This window comes from Rhinolophus sinicus, chromosome 3, assembly GCF_057876585.1.
Source record: "Rhinolophus sinicus isolate RSI-liver-muscle chromosome 3, RSI-T2T, whole genome shotgun sequence".
Lineage (NCBI taxonomy): Eukaryota > Metazoa > Chordata > Mammalia > Chiroptera > Rhinolophidae > Rhinolophus > Rhinolophus sinicus.
Window position 1 is genome coordinate 190165986 of NC_142503.1, and position 18964 is coordinate 190184949.

At 47.1% G+C, this 18964-nt stretch overlaps 1 protein-coding gene across 5 annotated transcripts in view; it reads left to right on the forward strand.

The window, feature by feature from the left end:
* The window catches only part of TDP1 (tyrosyl-DNA phosphodiesterase 1), a 71006-nt gene that overhangs the window by 38796 nt on the left and 13246 nt on the right, over positions 1-18964 (forward strand). For 4 of the 5 annotated variants that reach the window (XM_074327054.2, XM_019744831.3, XM_074327053.2 and 1 more), the window contains exon 14: positions 8586-8688. The exons of the other annotated variant lie outside the window; for it this stretch is intronic. In XM_074327054.2, the coding sequence (XP_074183155.2) occupies positions 8586-8688 (103 nt within the window). The remainder of the gene's footprint in view (positions 1-8585; positions 8689-18964) is intronic. 5 annotated transcript variants of the gene reach the window in all.

Here is an 18964-nt window from a genome sequence, read left to right on the forward strand (position 1 = left end):
TGAGGCTCCGAAAGGACGAGCCTGGTTCCCAGCAGGCCACGCCTCTGTGGGACCCTGGGAAACAAAGGCAAGGCACCTCCTTCACAGGCTTTGGGGAGGATCGGGGGCATTCTTCTTCAGAAAGCCTTTCAATGTCTCTAAGGTAAATTGACCAGACATCGGCTATACATTGGACTTTTCAGTGTTCCTGGCTATACAAACCATCCGCTGTCTGTAACCACACCTTTGCTTCTAGACAGTTCCTTCAGCTCTCCAGGCTGTTTTCCCATGTACGTGGCCAGGGATTGGGCTAAATCAGTGCTTTCCCTGCCATTTTCCTTGGCATTTCAGGAGTTCTGGAAACCTCATTCCGAGCCCTCTGCATCAGTGGATGGGGGAGGAGGGCACCATTCTGGTTTTACTTAGAGATATTCCCCTTCCGTCAGCTTTACTGTTTCTTTCATACAGAGGACGCTCCAGGTTTTACAAAAACAAAAAAACACACATTATAAGAGGTAATCTCCCAGGGCCCATTCTAACAAGCATTTCATAGTTTTGTTATTGAAAGCTTTTCAAGTTTTCATATTGCCTGTCCACCATAGGAGATGGACCAAAATAGTGGAACAAACATATCAGTAGAAACGGAAGGACTAAGCAGTTTTCAGTTATCTCTTTGGTTACTGTTGAATACGTACTGAAATTCTTTGATAGGGTGTTCTCAGCACTGGTTTTGACCTGATATAATTGCAAAGCAACTCTTGATCCTGCTTGACAGTAGTTTTTGTCATTTTGGACTCAGGATGTTGATGTGATGGCTTCTGAAGCCGTGTAATCACATTTGTGGGATCAAGTATAGATGGGTCCTTTTAAAGGGGAGGCTGGCCGCGAGGCTGGACTGCGCCCTGCAATGAAAGCTAGCCGTCCAGATTCAGTATGGATTGGAAAGTGTGCTTGGGGCCGTAATCTGCCTGTGACTGAGGAACAAAGCCAGATTGTAGATAGATTTCTCAGAATTTATTTGATTTGTCAGAGTTGTTACTTGCAAAAGCCCACACCCGCAAGTATCTGACCTCCTGTTGTGTTCTGCTCTCGACTATCTGGGGTAAAACATGTGGTGTTCACTTTCCTTTTTCTTTTCCTGCTAGCATTTCTTTGTTAACACACTGTATCTGTAAAACTTAATACCAGCCCCCAAACACAGCTGACATGTTGCGTCCCCTTTGGTATGTAATCTGACTTGATTGTTGGACATCTGCAGAATAGGTTTAATTTTAACCCTGCTATTAAATTCCTGGCACTTTATCACTCATATCTGTATTAAAAATATGAGGGCGTATATCTATGTCACAGGGACTAAAATCCTTTTGACTTCCCGTAGAAAATAGAAGCTCACTATATTTCTGCTGTGGGGACTTGTGCAAGGATTGTGAAATCAGTGGAGCAATCTGATGACTCATTGTAGACCCACCTACCACCAACGCTTTCTAGGATCAGGAAGCCTGGATGGACCTGCCTCTGGAGAGTCCATTGCTTGGTGACTCACACCAGAGAGAAGGACCAGAGTCACCCTCCCACCAATTTAGCAAAGTATTGGTGATGGTAATAGCTGACATCTACTAGTGTTAAGCATCATTTACACGCCAAGGACTCTCCGCACCTTATCTTATATGATCCGCACATCACCTGTATGAGGCAGGTACCCTACCATATGGAGGCTCTGCAACATTAGCACTAACTGATAAAATGCGTGCGAGCTCAGATTCTGCTCCTAGCCACTGCCCTTCTGTGCCTTCGTACTTGATCGTCAATCACTAGATGTTTTCTCTGGGTTTCGTGACTTTAAAGTTTTCAATTCCCTAACGATAATGAGCAAATCATTTTGATAAACTGTATCTTCTAAGCCTTTGCATATTAGTCTCCTTTCGTGAATTAATGAGATGTTTCTTGCCTGCATAACATCTGCAGGATTCACTTGGGAGACACCTGTGGGCTGGAACAGCCAGACAGCGTCTTGAAAGAAAACGGGGTTTGTGGAGGAGGAAAGGGCTCAGATACCCACAGGAACAGGTAGGGGGAGGCATGTGGACGAGGAGATGATGTCTGCAAGACGTGGAGATAGTCAGTAAATCAGTTCAGTGATAATTAAAAGTAGATCTGGAAAAGGCATAATGGAAGATAGGATTGAAAAGCATTCATTTGATCAGATTGTTGAGGGTCCTAAGTGCCAGGCTGTGCATTTATTTTGTGTGTGCTAAAACAGAAAGGACGCACTGATACTGAGAACCACTGGAGGAAGATGTAGACTGAGAAACCAGAGAGGGCAACCCATTTGGATCTAGAGTCTAGGGTGAAAAAGACTGAACTAGGGAAACCTTATTGGAAATAGAAAGACGTTACAAGGATAAAATAGCTTGGTGTCTAGTTGTCCATAGTTGCCTATGGAGCAGGCAAGTCCAAAACACCTGGAATTTCCGAGCCTGCCTGAATGAGACTGTGGGCAGAAGGAATTCAGGCGAGAGCTGGTTTTCAGAGGGGAAGGCATGCCGATAGGTTCACTTTCTGGAGTATTGGGTTTGAGGTGACAGTGTGACATCCTAACAGAGAAATCCAGCTTGTGTTTGGAGATGCTCATTTGGAAATTTGATGAGCAGTCAAGCAGCAGAAGCCTGGGAGTCATCCTTTCAAAGTAGTGGTTACAATTGGTGAGCGGAAAAGTCCCCACGGAAGAGAAGACGGAATTGAGCCAAGGATGGAGCGTAGATTTAGATGGTACAGGGTGGGAAGGATAGCAAGTGAGAGAGAAGCTGACTAGTCACGTGGAGAGAGAGCCAGGAAAGGGAGACCCGAAGAAGGTGCAGAATACCCTGTCAGGGCAGCAGAGAGGTCTAGAGCAGGACTTCTCAACCTTAGCACCAATGACATTTGGGGCCAGGTCATTCTTTGTTATGGGGACTGTCTTGTACATTGTTGGAGGTTGGGCAGCATCCTGACCTCTACCCGCGAAACACCAGCCAGTCAGTCGCTTTCCACCCTCCAGTTGTGACAATGAAAAAACGTCCCCAGATATTGCTAATTGGCCCCTCAGGGCAAAGATCGCCCCCAGTTGAGAACCACGGGCCTAGAAGAATAAGGACTACTGGTGTTACTCACTGTATTCCCTGTGCTGTACTTTACATCCCCTTGGCTATTTTGTAACTGCCAATCTGTACTTCTTTTTTTTTTTTTTTTTTTAATTTATTGGGGTGACAATTGTTAGTAAAATTACATAGATTTCAGGTGTACAATTCTGTATTACATCATCATAAATCCCATTAAAGAACTCTACAAGAACTTTCTGACTCCATCAGAAAGAGCAATATAAGAATAATGGGCATACCAGAAGGAGAAGAAAGAGAGAAGGGAACAGAGAATATATTCAAACAAATCGTCGATGAGAACTTCCCAAACTTGTGGACAGAACTGGACCAATCTGTACTTCTTAATTCCTTTGTCTTTTTCACCCAGCCTCCCAAGCCCCCTCTCATCTGGCAACCATCAGTTTGTTCTCTATATCTGTAAGGTCTGTTTCTGTTTTGTTCGTTCGTTTATTTTGTTCTTTAGATTCCACACATAAGTGAAATCATACGGTATTTGTCTTTCTCTGACTTATTTCACTCAGCCTAATTAATACCGTCTAGGTCCATCCATGTTGTCGCACATGGTAAGATTTCATTCTTTTTAATGGCTGAGCCATTTTAGACTTCTGCTCTCCAGAAGTGTAACATAAAAAATTGGTGGTGTTTTAAGCCACTAAATTTGTGGCAGTTTGTTAGAGCAGCAATAGGAAATTGATGCACACTGCATATCAGTAAAAAAGACAAGTAACATAATTTTAAAATGGATAATTCACCAGAATTAAGAAACATAGATGATCCAGTAAATATGGTTAAAAATCCTGAGCACCATTTGTAATCAGAGAAGTTCAGTTGAAATGAGCTGTATTTTGCCTGTTAGCAGACATTTTCGTAGACACTATCTACCTGCTGTTCTCAAAGATCCAAGAAGAGAGTCTCTTACCCATCGGTGATAGTCTAAACAGGAAAGATTGTTTTAGAGGGAAATTTAACAGAATCCATCAAAATTAGAGATTATAATTTTGTGTGTATCTGTGTATAGCTTGAATCTTTTACAGTGAGGATATCTTTCCATATTATTTGTGAAACTTTTTTTTCAGTGCATGAAAAGAAACAGAGCCCAAGCACAGTACAAGAAAACCTACAGCAAATGCAAAATGGACAGTAACTTACAATGTCAGTGTGTGTGTGTGTATGTGTGTGTGTGTGTGTGAGAGAGAGAGAGAGAGAGAGAGAGAGACAGGCTGTGGAGTTCTAGGGCGCGGGTGACAGCAGCATTAGCTAGTTACTCATTTCCTTCCTCATCACCCCAGCTGCTCAGTGTTTGTCTTCTCTCACATCCACAGTCAACATCTGTTTATTGCATCTGTCTGTGGAAATGTCTGCTCCCGACCCCCACCCCTCGTCCTCTAGGATGGGTGGCGGGAAGCTGAGTCTGTTAGTCATTTCTCAACACTTTGTGCAGCTGCTGCCCAGATTAAATACCAGTGATGAAAAGAAATGTTTTATCACTGGACACATGTTCCCTTAACAGCAGTCATCCATGGGGATTTGTGCACCTTCTAACAAAACCTTCAAAGTAAACTCTATCAGCCACTCAAACAGGTGCTCAGTCCAGGGCTGGAGGTGGCAGATAACAATACTGTGTTACCAAATTTTAGACTTTTAATTAAAGATACATGTTGCAGGACTTGGCCCAGAGACCACTTTGATTGCTCCTCTCTCCTTTCTTGCATGGCTATTTCCCCCAACGCACTATCATGAACATTCAAATAAACACTCCTCAGTGGTGAGTTCCCAGTGAGAACTGTGGGTTTTATCTTTGTGGTTGACAGAGGTGGAGGGGAGCCATCCAGTTAGATGTGAGTATGGCCGTCCCTAGTCATTGTAGACTGTAGCCTAGAAAACGATGTTGGCCTCATCGGCTAAAACGCCTCCGTCGGAGACAGGAAACTAAGACCTGGGAAGAAGAGTGCCGTAGGGTGTCACACTTAGTGAGGAAGCCGGGACAAAATCCCCTCTCCCGGTTTGGGGTTCAGGGATCTTTTCTCAACATTGGCTTGCCTTCCTTCTCTGTATACCCTAGATGGCATGTGTGCTTTCTTTTAGGAACTTTTTGTGATACATTATTAGCTTAAATTGACTCCTAAAGGTTTAATCTTTGGGGCAAAATTTCCACGTTGTGGACCGAGATCAGGTGTCTAATAAGCAGCCACACCGCATGGCTATGACAGAAATCTGCCACCGGTTAAGCTCCGTGTTAAGTGGCCTGTGAACTGCCCGTTTGAATAACTGACCTTTGGTCAACTTAGCTGGGGGCTCAGGCAAAAACAGCCCACTGGGGGTTTGGCAGTGTCCATTTTGCCTAGACTGACCCACGTTTTCCAGAATCCCCTTTCTTGTATGTTTTCGGTGAAGATGGGCCCAGAGGAGATTCCTGTGGAGATGTGGAGGGGGATGTGGAGCAGCGGCCATTGTTACAACGCACGCATTGTCACTTTGCTGACTCACCCTGTTGGCGTGAGGCAGTGCTCCCCTGGGCCCTGCTTCAGCTTCTCTAAGCCCTGGGCCTCTCGTCAGGTGTGTGTGTGTGTAGCTCTGTGGCGAAGCGGCCCAGCTTCTGCAGGACCCCTATACCCCCAATGCCAGAAGCAGCCTGAAATGACATGGTTTTTGTCTATACGAAGCCATGTGGCTTCAGCTCGTTGCTGGTGGTTCTAGCGTGTTGCTCTCCTACTTTATTTCCATCCTTCCCTGGCCCCTGCCAGCCCCGCAGACTTCAAGCTCCAGCACCAGGACGAAGACAGCGGCGTTACAGAGCCTGCGTTACTGGCTTCCACAGTTAGGTGACATCAGATTCCTGTAAACACTTATCTTTGTATACATACTACACGTGTGTGAGCATGCACACACACATACATACCCCGCAAGTAGTTCTTTTCTCTGGTTGAACCATGGCTGCCACACACATCTCCGTCCACCACAAGCCACTGTTTCACCCACCATTACTTTCTTAGTGGCTTGGGCAGACTTTCTGGTGGACATTGCAACTTCGTACATCCAGAATCCTACCCTCCGGAATTCTCCAGCTTACAGAATCGTTCCATACCACAAAGAACGCAAAATAAACTAAACACCCCAACCTTCTTCGGTGATGAAGCATCGTTCAACATCCAGCAGCAACAACAAAATCACAGCACTGGGGAAGGCGGTAGGAGGGGCAGCTCAGTCCAGCAGGAAACATGGGGAATATGGTGAAACTGGGTGTGAACGTGACAGTGGCCACCACTAGAAGCCAGGACAAATAGTGGCCAGAAGTCTTGAGTGGAGGAGACAAGAAACTAAAGCTCCTTTGGAGTTTCGGGAACAAAAGAACTTGTGAGCAGCTCTGGCATCACTGCCTCACCAAGGACAGCTGTGCTTCCGCTGGCCTATTGGAGGTGCCCGTTCTCACCCCCCACACTCAGCCAGCGGGGTCAGAGTTTGGAAGTTGGACCCCATGTCCTGGCTGTCCTGGGAACCTCTGATCCAGAGGGTGTTCAGAGTGTGAAACACCATTAAAGATGCTCTTTTAACATGTGCTACTGATTTAGCACCTACACAGCCTACAGGTGACTTTTATTCTCATTGTTAAGGTGAGATTTTAAGGTTCTAGCTCCTTCCAGTTCTATTAGAAGCTAAATGCAAAGGGATTGGAGAAAACCATCTCAAGAAGTGTTCCCACGGGCTCCATTGATCTTTATTTTGGAATTAGCCCTCAGGTCTTGGAATGTTGAGCAAAACGGGACTAGTGAGGAGGGAATAAGAACAACCCTTCTGGAAAGCACCTCTGGCCTGTGGTGATAAGATGCTGAGAAGTCAGGGTAGTTATCAGGAAGGTGATAATCTAGAAAATGGGAAAAATATTTGTGGGGAGACTCATGCTCACTGGTTGGTTTGGTTTCGCAAGTTGACCAGTATCTTTGCCCAAAGGTCACCTCATTTTACTAACAGGTGAGAGACCTAAAAGGAAGCTGTCATCTTGGACTTGAAAGAAAACATTCGCTCCTTGAGTCATAATAACACTTGATTGCCAACTTGGAATGAGAACAACCCTTCTGGAAAGCACGTCTGGCCTGTGGCGATAAGATGCTGACAAGTCAGGGTAGTTATCAGGAAGGTGATAATCTAGAAAATGGGGAAAATATTTGTAAGAAGACTGCGTCCATCTCACATTCACTGGTTGGTTTTGCAATGAGACAGGTGTCTTTGCCCAAAGGTCACTTTATTTTACTAACAGGTGACAGACCTGAAAGGAAGCTATCATCGAGGGCATATCTTTGTGACACATCACAGACCTTGATGTTCCTGAGTGTGGCATCGAAGATGCCCTGTCCTGAGTGTAGTCCATTAAAGAAGGCAGGAAGGTCTATAAATGCAGCTTCTTTTTTCAAGTTAGTTTAAGTTCTTTAAGAGTTTCCTTAGCTCTGATTTCTGTCATCCTTCGTGTCTGTTCCCATGGAGCCTGGAACAGATAGCATTCTTTTCACCTTACTTGGTAACTGTTTTTCTTTGACTCTCCAATTCCCACGACACTAGCTCCTGCACTTAGTTCAGAAGAAAACTCGATGCCTCAGTGAATGAATCTTGAAATATTTGGTTATCTATGACATCAGGCCCTCAGGGTCTCATAGCGGGGGTTTTACTCCACATTCAAAAAATGAAATAGAATTTGGATGAACCTAACTGGAAAGAAACTTGCTTACGGTGGGTTTACATTAGGTGGGTGGTGGATGAGCGTTCTCAGCCTGATTTGCTGCCGGAGAGAGAGACTCTATAAAGACGATGCTTCAGAGCTTAGTCATCTTCAATCCTGAGTGTCCGATAGCATCTTGGTACCTTCCATCTGATGAGTTCCAGTCTCCTGTCTCCCGCTGCATCGTGTGATTTTTAGCCGTATCCACAACTCTTTTTGTGTAAAACATGACACTGAGTGCACCATTTCTTTATGGATACAAATCTGAATCTACTGCCCTCAGAGCTTTTCTTTAGATTGAAAGTAGAAATGAGCACTACCTAGCCAAAAACAAAGGGCAAAAACTACAAAGCTTAAGACACTACCATGTAAGATTATATTGACGTAGTTTTCTCTTAAATACTACTTTTATACACAACAAATCCAACATCCTAGCTACACCAGGGTCATGAAAAGAAAAAGCATTTTGGACGGGGCGGGGGGGATCTTTCTTAGGAAGGATAATTATTTTAATAGCTGCCCTCTGGAAAACACAGATGAGGGTGAAGCGATCATAAGTTAGCAATTAGATAAATCTTGAGGACCATAGTACAGCAGGTTTTACATTCCATTTTCCAAAACACACAAGTCTGCCAGAAGCTGAATGAACGTGATAGTGGCTATCTATGTTTTTGACCGATGCTCTTGCAGCTGTGAAAATTTAACCTGCGCTGAAATGCCTCACTGAGTTGCCTCCTTCTGTGCGTTTGTCCCTGCAGCGCAAATCTGTCCAAGGCCGCCTGGGGAGCGTTAGAGAAAAACGGCGCCCAGCTGATGATCCGCTCCTACGAGCTCGGGGTCCTTTTCCTCCCGTCAGCATTTGTAAGTTCACACTTGGAACTGCCTGACTGGTCACATGAGAAATGAATTGGGTTTTTATGTTCCCTTCCTTTAGTCAGGATGCCCTGCCCAAGGGTGGGAGGTAGCAGGCCCAGTTGTACCCCAGAATCAGGATGACCGGCCGAGGGCGGGAGGTAGCAGGCCAAATTGTACCCCAGAATCAGGATGACCGGCCGAGGGCGGGAGGTAGCAGGCCAAATTGTACCCCAGAATCAGGATGACCGGCCGAGGGCGGGAGGTCGTGTGACCCGATTGTACCCCAGAATCAGGATGCCCTGCCCAAGGGTGGGAGGTAGCAGGCCCAGTTGTACCCCAGAATCAGGATGACCGGCTGAGGGCGGGAGGTAGCATGGCCCAGTTGTACCCCAGAATCAGGATGCCCTGCCCAAGGGTGGGAGGTAGCAGGCCCAGTTGTACCCCAGAATCAGGATGACCGGCCGAGGGCGGGAGGTAGCAGGCCAAATTGTACCCCAGAATCAGGATGACCGGCCGAGGGCGGGAGGTCGTGTGACCCGATTGTACCCCAGAATCAGGATGACCTGCCCAAGGGTGGGAGGTAGCAGGCCAAGTTGTACCCCAGAATCAGGATGACCGGCTGAGGGCGGGAGGTAGCATGGCCCAGTTGTACCCCAGAATCAGGATGCCCTGCCCAAGGGTGGGAGGTAGCAGGCCCAGTTGTACCCCAGAATCAGGATGACCGGCCGAGGGCGGGAGGTCGTGTGACCCGATTGTACCCCAGAATCAGGATGCCCTGCCCAAGGGTGGGAGGTAGCAGGCCAAGTTGTACCCCAGGACCCATGTGATCTGCGCTGATGAACCACTGCTCTCAAGGAGTGTGCCTGGTTACCAATCGAACATACTGCTTTGGGTAAAGTTGATAACAATATTGAAACAAATATCATGAAACATGACATGAAAATTTATTACAAGGTGGTAAGTGACTCAGGCAAGTGCAGACGTTTTAGGCTGAGGTGAGTGACTGGAGGATGCCTTTGGGAGCAGGAGGTGGGGGTGGGGGTCAAAGGATGCTTATGATTTAGGGCAAGTGGAGGGATGGGCATCCCAGGTGGGTGGAATGACACGAGCACAAGTGGGGAGGCCGGGAAGCTCACGACGTCAGCTGGTAAACCTGTATGTGACTTCACTGAACTGACATTTATGATTTTGACTTTGAGGGCAACCCAAAGATGTGTTTCCTGAGGTAATCTGTCATTTTGCTCAGGTTATACGGACAGAATGAGCCACTTAGCCTGTGAAGGAGGCAGGTTAGCAGAACAACTCGGTTGTTCCCTCCTCAGGGTGTATCACAGGCCCATAACTGAACATGCTGTCTGTCGGGGATGACCTCATAGACGCTCGGTTCAGCTCTGCAAGCACCCATGCCTCCTGTTTGGTAGGTTCTGGGAATAGAAGGAGGAATGAGAATGGTGTGTTTGTTCTCAGGGAGCTCATGGATAAGTGAAGGAAACCGTTACTATAGTATGTGATGAGAACTGTGGTATGGGGCGTTCAAAATACAAGGACACTGAGAAGAGGAACCGTGCAATCTGCCTGGGGACTTGGGGAAGGCTTCTTTAAGAAGGTGACATTTGACCTGGGTCTTGAAAAACGAGTATGAACTTAGCCCATCGTCCAAGGGAGATGAGGCTTCCAGCCGCTGAGAACAATGCATGTTGCATTTGAGAAACAGCAAACGTGAGAAGGAGCCAGAGTGCTGGCCCTGAGGTTGCAACCTCTTCTGAAGGAGACTGACAGGCAGGACACAGTGGGGTTGGACCTTGGCCCACGCAGATAGTGGAAAGCCATCCGTTTTTTAAGCAGAGGTTGCTGGTCTCATCGGGTCAGTTTTCAGAGAATCTTATAAAACATCTCTCCAATTCTAATTTAATTTATATTATTCAAAGGGTACTTGAGGATGAGGGCATCTTAGTCACTTAAACTGTACTATTACAAAGTTCTGGTTGTTGGTGAATTACTGTTACGTTCACCCCACTGTCCTAGTTCAAAGTGTAGAAAGTCACCTCTGACTCCTCGTTTACCCCCATCTCTACGCAATCACCAAGTTGTGTCCCTCCTAACTCTTTAATGCTGTTGACAACCTGTCACCTCGGGCCATCCCTGCTGCCACTCTGGCCGGGGCATGAGTCCTGCTACTCCAGCCTCTCTGCCCACTTCCTGTCCTCCCCCCAGCTGCTCGGCCCTGCTGCCAGAAGGTCTTTGTAGTCCACAGATCTTGGTATCCCGTGGCCCAGGCAAGTTGACACACAATTAACTATCACACCACCCTTCTCACCAGCCTAACTACATTAGGAGTGACACCCCTAAACCCCAACCCCACCTACCTTCGCTTCAGGTGCCCCTCCTTTGCATCCCACAGCTTTCTAGAAATGGGGGCTCATTCCATATCCCCTGATTTGTGATCTTGACTTTGTAGCTCTTTACTAGACTGAGCTGCTCTCTTATAGGGCTGGCACAGGGGAGGCTTAGTAACTGTTGATTGATGTCGCTTCCTGTAAGTTCCTAGAGTACACCCTGCCCTTGCTGTGAGGAGAACGAATGTGCGAAACAGTGGCTGTGGAAACTGTGGACTCAGTCCAGTGGGTGTTGCATGTACAAGGTGCTTAAATATGTTCACACATCTTGTAAGCAGTTTGCGGTGTGGAATAGCTCACCTATAGCCATCTTGTTGAAATTAAAGCATGTACACACACACACACTCATATACACACACACGCACGCACTACTGCAGTTCTTACAAATGCCAATCCCTGTATATTCACTGAACAGATGTCTTAAAAATTTCTGCATCAGTCATAATCTTAAAAGTAGTTACTGACATGAGCAGTTTATTGTAAAAGGAGGCCAGTATTATTTCTTTCTTTAGGTTTCTCTCTTCAGTACCAGCAAGACATGCCTTTTAATGTTTTTAGTTACATGTTTGCCAAATAGACTTAATACTCAGTACTGTAGTCATTCTGGCTGGACATCATCCAGAATCTGGTTTCTTGTGTTGAACAAACTCAAAGTCTGGAGGCTTTGCTGGAAATGAATGATAAAGATTTATTCAAGGGTCTTAGGGTTTGCAACTGGAAACACAACTAGGCAAAAACCCAGAGTGTTCCGGAGAAGAAAGAAAAGTTAAGAGTTCTTACAATAAAAAGTGCATTCTTAGCCCTCAGAGTGGCCCAGGATGATTGTCAGATGCCCAGCGGTCTGGATGATGGGTGCCAGGGGGTGTGGAGGGTGGGCACCAGGAGGTCCGGTCACATCAGTGGTCTGGATAAGGGACTGGACATGTCCATCCTTCAGGGGCGTAATGAGAGGGCTCTCTGGAGGTCTGATGTACATCCAGGCATTGACGCAGGCCTGCAAAGTTCAAAAGTTTAAGTTCCCAGGCTAGTTAAAGCAAGAATAGAATCGTTTCCTCATGCCTCAGCCTACTTAATTTTAGTAATTTAGCAACTTGACTAGAGTGACTTAATTTTATTTCTTCACTCTGTTCCTCACTTGAGATCAGCCCACCTCTGTGCTTGTTAGGCAGAACATTGTCCAAAACACCCACATTTCTGAGTTATCACCAACCGGAGTTGCCACTTTTGTCCTTCCCCAGTAGGCCGTCCTGGGCATTGTGTTCCGGAACGCTGACTGGAGGCCAGCATGGCAAACAGTCCGGTTTTGTGCTCAGAATGGCACAGCCTCAGACACTATGGAGGTACACCCAGTAGGGGCTCTGCAGCTCTCTGCTTTCCCACAGCACGATAAGGACCTGTCACTCGGGAACTGTATGAAGTGACACTCTGTAGGGCCTAACAACTAGTGGACGGAGAGCCAGCATTTCCCAGTCATTAAAAAGATGCCGTTGGAAACCTCTAGGATTGATCTGGAAGCTGATAAATCCCTGGTAACCAAATATTGATTTGTTCCCATTTTTTCTGCTTCTTTGAAACAAATTAATCAGTAAACACATCGTTTGGAGATCAACCTAACTTGCCACAGAGCAGAGTCAGTAACTTTTCCTTTGAGGGGGAACACTTGCGAGAGCTTTAGGGTTCGAGAGCTTCGGGGCTTTGTGTCAAGGTACCTTTGCCTGTGTACCCAGCACTTAGCAATTGTTGCTACCAGTGGCTGCTTCATGTTTGTTAACTTAAACCGAACACTTTATTCTCTTGAGGACTAATATTAACTTACCAAGTGGTTCATACAGGCTGACCCAGGGAGAGGCTGAGACTGAAACTCTGCTTCTATAAGCGGAGGGCAGGGAAGGGCCGGAGAGAGAGGCTGGCCACTCCAGTTTGGCAATTAATAGAGTTTATTAAGGGAAACTTACATACAAGTCATGTCTCCGGTGGCTGCAAGACCAAGTGGATCCCTTGACAGGTGCCAAAGAATTGTATGAAGTAACGTGGGGGCCAGTCAGGGGTAACGTGGGGGACGGGTATGTGAGTGCTACCAGGTACAGAAAATTACTTTGCATGCTTGACCAGGTCAGCATAACGGCCTCTTCAGAAACCAGCACAAGCAGGAGGCAGGGGAGGCGTGGTGATCTATGTCAGAATGAGCATCAGTTACGCCCAGATAGTCTCTAAGGCGGGTGTGCAGAAAGCAGCCTCCATTCTGGCCTGGGTCCAGCTGCCAGGACAGCAGTCGGGTCAGGGAGCAGTCTCCTCCACACGACTATATACTGATTTGGGGAGTTGTGCCTCTAGTATAGCTGTGTTTAACTCTTAGACTAATTCATGTAGCTTCTGAAAATCTTCGTTAGGAAAGACCCAGTGATGTCAAAGACCAGTAGCTGCAGTCCAAACCCTAAGGCATCTGTGCGTGTGTCGGGGAGATACAAGTGTTCCTCTCTTTGGACTTCATGCATGTTGGTGTTTATTGAGCACGTACTTTGTCAGGTGCGAGCCTGCCGAACACTTGGGGCTAGAATTCCTCCTCCCTCTCGGAGTAATGTACATAAGCATCTGAGAATCACGGGGCTGTGTCCAAAGCTGTTTCCTCCGACAGAGGTAGCCTGAGCACCCCTACCCATCTTAGGGCCACCTCACCACCTCTGGGTCACAGGTTCACTTGCCCCCAAGATGGCAGATTCTCTCTTTTCCATGATCAAAATCAAACCCCAAGAATTTTCAGTCTTAAAGTCTCTAATATGTTTTTTCTCTGTTCTGATTAAAGTATTGTCTCTTGTTGCCAAAAATGGCAGTGTTATTATAACTGTGGCTCTGGCTGGAAGAACCAATGAAATTTACAAGAGCCACACACTTTAACCCTCTCCTCTTGTTCCCCGAACCATCTCTGAGGACCTGCCCTGGACCCCGCCCGTCAGTTGGGGGCTCTCAGGGTTTCCCAGGAGGCCACATCCATGTGACACTGTCTCGAGTGGGGTTTCTTCGTAGCCTCTCCCGTTCTCCCATTCAGCTGATGAAGCCAGGCCCTGGCACCTGCTCTCTCCTCTCACTCTCCTTCCTTTCCCCTGTCCAGACCCAGTGCCGCGTCCTGTTCCATCTGCCCTATCAAGAGTTTTCTTCCTACTCCTGCCAGTCACGGTCTTCTCCGTCCTCTGGACTAACTGATCCCATCTCGCCCCTCTTTCCTCTTCTCGGCTGCAACCTCCTGCTGAGGCTGTCTCTGCTCTCCTGTCAGGGTCTGTGGTCCCCTGACCCTACAGGTGAGCAGGGGCTCCCCTCGGCCCACAAGACAATGTCCAGAGTCCTTGGTGTGATATCCAGGTCCACTGTGAACCGGAACAGCCTCCCAGCCCTTCCTGACACACCCTGGGGCTCTGTTACCCACGAGTGCTTGTTAGTGGACAGGTGAGGCAGGCTGGGGCAGCAGCTGCCCCCTCACTCGTGTGATGCTGTGTGACTGTTCTGCCTCAGAGGCTCTGAAAGAACTCGGAAAGACACAGGATATAAACACACATTGGAGAGATGCGAAGGACCAAGAAAAAGAACTCTCTGCAACACACAGATTGAGGCTTAGGGACTTCAGGTCTGGAGGAGCCAGAAAGCAGAGAAGGGAGTTGGGATCCTGCTTATAAGCTGTTAGACGTTGGGCCTGTCACTTTACTTCTGTAGGCTTCCTTTTTCTCAGCTGTGGAATGGGGACAGTACAGGATCATTTGGGAAGTAAGAGTACAGGGCGCAGATGGCAGTTAGTATTAGCAGTAGCAGCAGCAGCAGCAGCAGCAGTGCAACAGAAGGTGGAAAGCAGACACTAAATTTCGAGTGACCAAAATCTTGGCGTCACACCCACGGTGACCTGCAGTTGTTCTTTCTCCTGCCGCGCACTCCTCCACTCACTCTCAGCCCTTTGCTCATCCAAGACCCGGCCTTGTCGGCCCTGTTACGTTTATTCTCCTCCATGAAGCTTCTCCGGAGCCCCGAGCTGGAAACTAGACTGCCTCCCAGGAAGGACAGACAGCCACCTTCCTGTAATTCACGTCCTTGTCACTTAGTCCAGCTTTGATTGAGTGTGCTCTTTCTAGGAAATGCAGCTGCCATTACTGTTTTGCCCAGGAAAATGTGGAGAATGCTACTCAGCTACTGTGTTTCCCCGAGAATAAGCCCCGGTTAAGATCATCAGCCAGACAGACGCATTTAGTACGTTATGATGATGTTCCAGAAGATGATGACACGACTGTATTTGAGTTAATGTAGATTGTTGTACATGAAAAAATAAGACTTCCCCTGAAAATATGCCCTAATGTGTCTTTTGGAACAAACGTTAATGTAAGACCTGGTCTTATTTTCAGGGAAACACGGTAGATGCAACTAAAAAATCAATTGCAGCTCTAACTGAACTTGGAGCATGTTTCTTGTTCTGTGTGATTGAGCTCAGCTGCTAAACCTCACCCGTCACAGTGATAAATAACCAGCTCTTTTACTCCCAAAACTGATGAAGGGCAAAGCCAGTAATTTCTCATGTAAGCTACGAGTCCACCCTCTCACCTGGTGGTTCATAAGTGTGTTGTTCTAACTGTCTTGTAAGTATCCGTGCCTGGGAGGGTGCCTTCCTCTGTGTTGTAAAATGCCAAGCGATACCACTGAGATACATCAATGATGGTAATTAGAAGACAGCCTCAAATTATTTGACATCCAGATTGAAAGGAAAAGTGGTACTTTTTTTATATATTTGTAATACCCTAGAATTTGGATCAGAAATGACATTCCAAAACAAGCATGTTGCTTCCTGTCAGACATGGATGGCTCAAACCTTGTCTGTGAAGTTGGATGGCTGCCACAAAGTGTAGCCATCAGATCTGGGTCGAGGACATAAAGACCCTTAATCTTCACCATGATGCATTTGAAAGTAACAGAACTGAGCCCAGAAGAAGGAAATCGTTTTTACCCGAAACTCCATAAAGCATTCAATAGCCATCAAGTTGGCATCCTTCCCAACCTCTGGTCTCTCTCTTTTTAAAAATGTCAAGAACTGCGGTTTCCAGAATTTGGCCCGTCCTGACTTGGCCGGCCTCAGTATCATCACCTCTTAAATTCACAAGGAATTACTCCTTTGCCGTGGCTCCCAGTGGGTAAATGTGAGACCGTTCGTTTAGCGGAAGGAACACAGGCCCAAGCATCTGAAAGATGGGATTCGATTTCCGGCCTCGCCCCTTAGTACTGTGTGGCCTTGGGCAGCTCTTCAACCTCCAAATGTTTTTCCTCCTTTGTAAAACAGGAGCAATTACATCACAGAGAACACCCTGAATATCGTTATGTTATACTAATTTACATCCACGTGCCAGTTAGCATTCTAAATGACTTATGCTCACTATAGCCATTCGATAGATGAGGAAACTGAGACCCAGAAAGGTTAAGTAAGTTACCTAGAGTCACCAGCAAATCAGTCATACACAAATGTAAGAGATTACGATTGTCCTTAGATCCAGAATGTGTTGAAGGTAAGGTGTGAGGAGGGACCAGTGCTGACGGTTGCGGAGATGGCCCAGCAGCCCTGTGCCAAGTGGGAGGAAGTGTGGGGAGAGGACAGGCTGCAGGGTCCTTTTCCAGGTGTCCTGGCCTCTCTGCTCCCTTTCTCCTCTGCCCTCGTATATCCCTGTTTTTTTTTTCCTTTTTCCTTCAGTCTCTTTCAAATCCATGTCTTTCTTTCTGTTTCCACTGCCTGGCCCAACTCTCATCCAAACTCACCTCCTCGTTTGTATTTCAGTTGTGGTTGTGATGATACTAACACTTGTGTCCCCATTACCATTTGCTACTCCAGCTCCCATTTTCTGGCCCTAGCAATCCCAGTCCGACCCTTTTCCAGTCTGTGCCAGTCTGCCTTTACAGTGGAACTTCTCTGTTCGAAAACCTCCTGCAGCTCCTCCCTGGATATCACAGGAAAGGCCACACTCTCACTGGGGTCCTGAGATGCTTCAGGTTGTAAGTGACAGTAGAGAAAAAAGGCAAACCCAGGGCAAGTCCCTGGCTTCAGGCCAGGCTAACTCCAGGCACTTGGGCCGTGTGCTAGAGTTTGGTTGGATGGACATCAGGGCGCCCAGCAACTCAGGGCTCACACCTTCCCAGACGAGCTCCCCAGCACAAACAGCTCTTCCCCGACACCTCTGCCTTGAGCCCTGTGCCCATCCCGAGTCACTGGCCAGGGGGTGGGTTCTGTTAAATGGGTACAACCGCAGATGTCCATGCTACGTCCCATTCAAAACGCTCCACAGAGTTCCCCAGGGGTCCTGCTCTGCCTGAGTTCACTCACAGTCCCCACCCCACCCCCATGTGCCTGCTCTGTGCTTGTGCAACTCTGCTGTCAGTCACACTGCTCTCCCCAGATGTTCTCCCCTGCCCTCTCTGTTTATCAAAATTATAGCAGTTTTTCAAGGCCCAGCTGAAATATTTTCTACTAGGCTTTTCCTTTTCCTGCAATTGGTGAACGGCCATTCCTTCCTTTTCTGTCTCGAGTTTGTCTCGGCATCCCTCACGTGCCATCTTTCTCTATGCTGCTAACCACTCTTCATCGGTGCTGTAACGCACCACCTCTCCAGAGCTTGACACGCAGAAAGTACTTCCACGCCACTTAGGTCATTCGCGTTAATGCAGAAGCCCAAAAGTAAGCAGGGAAGGTGTTTTCATCCCGTTTTTACAGCATTGCTTGAACACCAGCTCTGCGCCAAGACTTGTGCTCGGTGCTAAAGTAAGAAACATTAGTAAGGTAATATACAGACGTTTTATCATTTTGGTTTTACAAACGAGCAAATTGAGGCCTAATATGTAAGTGGCCGAGTGTCCAACTGACCATCTTTTGTAAGTTCCTGGAACATGGATGCTCTTTGCCACCTCTGGGCCTTTACAGGTGCTCTTTCCCCCACCTAGAACTTTTTTTTTTTCCACGCTCACCTGACCAAACCCTACTCAGCTTTCAGAGTTTAATTAAAATGTCGATTTTTTAGGGAGGCTTCCGTTGACCATCCTCTCCCCACAGTCTAAAACAGGCCTGCTACTCTGTCTTCTAGGACTCCTGTTTTTCTTTATCACGCTTATCACTAACTCTAGTTACTTTACCTTTTAACATGAATATGCTTAATGTTTCCCAGCCAGACTGTACAGCCCACAAGGATAGGAAGTGTGGCGGATACTCAGTGCCTGGCACCCCTGCCTGACACGGAGGAGGAACTCAGAAACAATGTGTTGAATGAACGAATGCAAACATGAGCCATTCACACAGCTCAGTAAATTGCCAAAGGCTAGAACTCACAGTCAGCATGACTCCAGCTCTTCGCATGTCCCACGCGTGCTACGGCCGCAACCTCCCCTCCTAAGTTATGTGCTCACCAAGACTAAGAACTGTAGTCCTAGCTCTTTGTGTGGGTTCGTAAGATGCGAACACAGTTTGATAGGGATTTAGGATACGAAGGGTGGATATATGTCTGAATGCGTGGACAGAAGGAATGAGAGACAGATGGACAGACTCACGAACGAAGTTCCAGGATAATCCTCAAAGGGACCCAGGGGTGACCAGTGTTTGGGGGTGGGGGGAGAACAGAGCTAACGAGTCGAGCACCTGCACTCCGTCAGGCCGTGTTAGAAGGAAATGACAGTCACGGACATCAGCCTCCATACAGAACCCGAATTTGCACCCTGATTAAGATCCAAAATCAACACCCTGTTCTGGAGTTCTTGGAATAAACCTTCCGTTTTGTTGGATCTTGAAGTGTTCTCACTTTTATATTCCTGTCACATTATATTGGAATGCTTTCATTTCACATGAAAGCAACTTTTGTTTCTTGTTACACCAGAGTGAGCAG